Source organism: Dendrobates tinctorius, unplaced genomic scaffold (assembly GCF_039654945.1).
Source record: "Dendrobates tinctorius isolate UK_male_01 unplaced genomic scaffold, ASM3965494v1 ptg000019l, whole genome shotgun sequence".
Lineage (NCBI taxonomy): Eukaryota > Metazoa > Chordata > Amphibia > Anura > Dendrobatidae > Dendrobates > Dendrobates tinctorius.
Genome location: NW_027361687.1, coordinates 28,753,680 through 28,756,450, shown reverse-complemented (window position 1 = coordinate 28,756,450; position 2,771 = coordinate 28,753,680). Strand labels below are relative to the sequence as shown.

General features: G+C 44.8%; 1 protein-coding gene across 1 annotated transcript; it reads right to left on the bottom strand.

The window, feature by feature from the left end:
• Positions 1-326: 326 nt before the first annotated feature.
• On the bottom strand, positions 327-2,172 carry LOC141082688 (protein kinase C, eye isozyme-like). Its single transcript, XM_073566628.1, has 4 exons — positions 1,937-2,172; positions 1,555-1,686; positions 1,054-1,260; positions 327-688 (listed from the first exon to the last, which is right to left on the bottom strand). The coding sequence occupies exons 1-4, from the start codon at positions 2,060-2,062 to the stop codon at positions 602-604; spliced, it is 552 nt and encodes a 183-aa protein (XP_073422729.1). The 5' UTR covers positions 2,063-2,172; the 3' UTR covers positions 327-601.
• Between the last annotated feature and the right edge of the window lie 599 nt (positions 2,173-2,771).

Here is a 2,771-nt window from a genome sequence, read left to right as displayed (position 1 = left end):
TAAATTAAGGTTGACAAGCTTAAGTAATAAGAATTGATGTTGTTGGCATTGAAATGAGCACTGTAGGTGTGTTTACTGTCCTCCATTCCCTGCCGACTTTGCTTCCCCATTGACTTGCATTGGGTTTCGTGTTTCAGTCGGATCCCGACTTTTCCCTATAGATGGCCGATTTCGTTTGACCCGACTTTTAAGAAAGTCAGGTTTCATGAAACCCGACTAGACCCGAAAAAAGGAAAAGTCACTCATCTCTACTAAAGACCACTGGTGGCTACAACAGACCCTGTTCCTTCCAATAAGGAACTAGAATACAAAGGCAAAGGTGCAAGTATCATTCACAGATATTGCATTTAATGTGGTGTCTCATGCACCGATTAATCAGTTATAAGACACGATATTTTGCCTCAAACTGTCGCTCCTGATTTATGAAGAGTCGTCCTTCTGTAGATCGTAGAGGAAAAAACCCCAGTGGGGAAAAACTCGATGAAACATGCTGGAAGGACTACCCTTCATGTGGGCACAGGTCTTTGGTATATTTAGGACTTTCAGTATTTTTGCTGCTCTTCCATAAATATGTCCCGAATGAAGTGACCAGCGATGATGATTACTTGATGATGATGACTGACGATCCAGATGACGACACCGTTATTATCGATGGTGAAGAGGATGATGTGGTGGATGAAAATAAATGCTGTGAGTGAAGAAAAAAGGAAAAGTTAAAAACACATCAGTGAAAAAAGCACTATGCCTAAAAGTGTCTTCTTAAGGAAGTTGTCAAGGCTGACATGGAAAGTCTGCAATCCCTTTATGGCTCAATAGAAGAGAATTGAATGAGCCCAGATGAGTTTTATCGACACATTACAGCAAGTTTACAAATGGCATACGTCTGGTAACGTGGCCATGCATAGATGAGGTTCTCTCAGTTCTCTTCTACTGAGACAAAGTGGGATTGCACATACACAAGAGATAGCTGTCAGACAAATGATTGTCAGCCGACTGACAATCTTTGAGATTCTAGGAAGAGTGGGTGCCATTATCTAGGGTTAGAACACTCACGTTATCTATTGGGGCTCCTTGGACAGAAGATCTGGAGGAGTCAGGTGTTGTGCCCTGCAGGTTCTCTGGCTGGAGATCTTTCCACCTGCTTCCAACACTGCTGAAGTCGATGAAATGCTGCTGATCCTCCGGTGTTATTGGAGGCCCTCGCGGGTTTCTTGCATTCAGCATGGCCACGACGGGAATGATGTCATCCTGCTCTGGTGTCTGTGACAAGAAAGTTTGAAGTCAGAGTTCAGTAATGTCCAGAGTAAAATTACAACTTCCCGCAAGAAGCCTGGAGGACCCGTCCCAAAACTTACACCTAGATTATATGATGCAAATGTGCAATGCTATGGGCGTACCCCAACCATAGAGGCAGCATGGGCAGCTGCTATAGGGCGTCCTGCATGAGTACGGAGGTAGGGCTGTCACCAACACATGAATGGGACATGACTCTAGTCCATGCAATTATTGCTCTCAGTCATCTCCCAAAAATCCCCCAGGGTGTTAGGTACCTACCAGCTCCATGAGAATTGGTGGAGAGCGTTCTCCAGATTCTAACGCCCCCCAGTCAGTTTTCTGGAACATCGAATGTGTCCTCAGTTGTTCCTTCACAAATAACCGTCGCATGTCAGCAGACTTACAGAGAAGCTGAGGAATAAATACAGAAAGAAAAAGTCCATCATTCCGAGTGACTGACATTCATCCATCATGTCTCCTAGACCTAACCCTAATCCTAGACAGAACCCTCATCGTAGATCTAACCCTAATCCTATACAGAACCCTAGCCCTAACCCCTGCCAACCCTATTCTTAGCTTTAATCCTAGGACTGTAACTAATCCTAGTCCTGATACTAAGGAACCGTAGTCCTAGCCTAATCCAATATATATGACCACTCACGTTGTTTATCAGGTCCTTTATGTCGGTATTGAGGTCTTGTGGATAGATGGGGTCATCATACAAAATGGACATTTTTAGTGTCATTCTGTCATTCCCTTTGTAGAACGGATATTTTCCACTTGACATTTCGTACACGATGACTCCAAGCGAAAACCAATCTACTGCTCCGTCATACTTTTCTAAAAGGAAAACCTGTGAGTACACAGAGGAGGAAGAGATGGAAACAGTCACTGAGTTGGGAGTGTTCTCTGTCTATGGCTCTGGTCACAGGAACTTTTAATTATGGAATCTTTAGAATGAGTCGTGTCTCTGCAAACACCAATCAGTGTTGGGACGTTGCTTAGCAAAATGCCACACAAGCAGCAGGGGAGTACAACAGATCTCTGTACACTACACTATGGCGGTCCGAAGGGGGCAAGACTCACATCAGAAGTGGGTGCAGTGTAGTGGAGGAGAGTGGGGATCTGTTGTAGCCTGTAGGGATCCACCAGTGTATGGGAGGCATCTGTGTGGCATGTATCCTGTATGTAGGAGGTAAGTGTGTGCTATCTGTCCAGCATGCAGGAGGTTAGTGTGCGCTACATGTCCAGCATACAGGAGTTAAGTTTGTGCTATGGGTCCAGCATTCAGTGGGTAAGTGTTTGTTATGTATGCGGATGCAGGAGGTAAGTGTCTGCTAAGTGTCATGCATGCTGGAGGTAACTGTAAATTAAGTGTACAGCATGTAGGATGTGTGTGCTATGTGTCCAGCAGACTGATTGTAAGTGTGTGCTATGTGTCCAGCATACATGAGGTGTTTGCTATGTTTCCAGCATGCAGGAGGTAAATGTGCGCT

Bases quoted from the DNA above. Each gene is read 5' to 3' on its own strand.
- LOC141082688 (XM_073566628.1), bottom strand. From the start codon at position 2,062: ATGTCAAGTGGAAAATATCCGTTCTACAAAGGGAATGACAGAATGACA. The intron at 1,261-1,554 runs GTAGGTACCTAA...TTCTTGTCACAG, and splicing joins CACCAATTCTCATGGAGCTG to ACACCAGAGCAGGATGACAT. The intron at 689-1,053 runs GTGAGTGTTCTA...CTTCACTCACAG, and splicing joins AAGGAGCCCCAATAGATAAC to CATTTATTTTCATCCACCAC.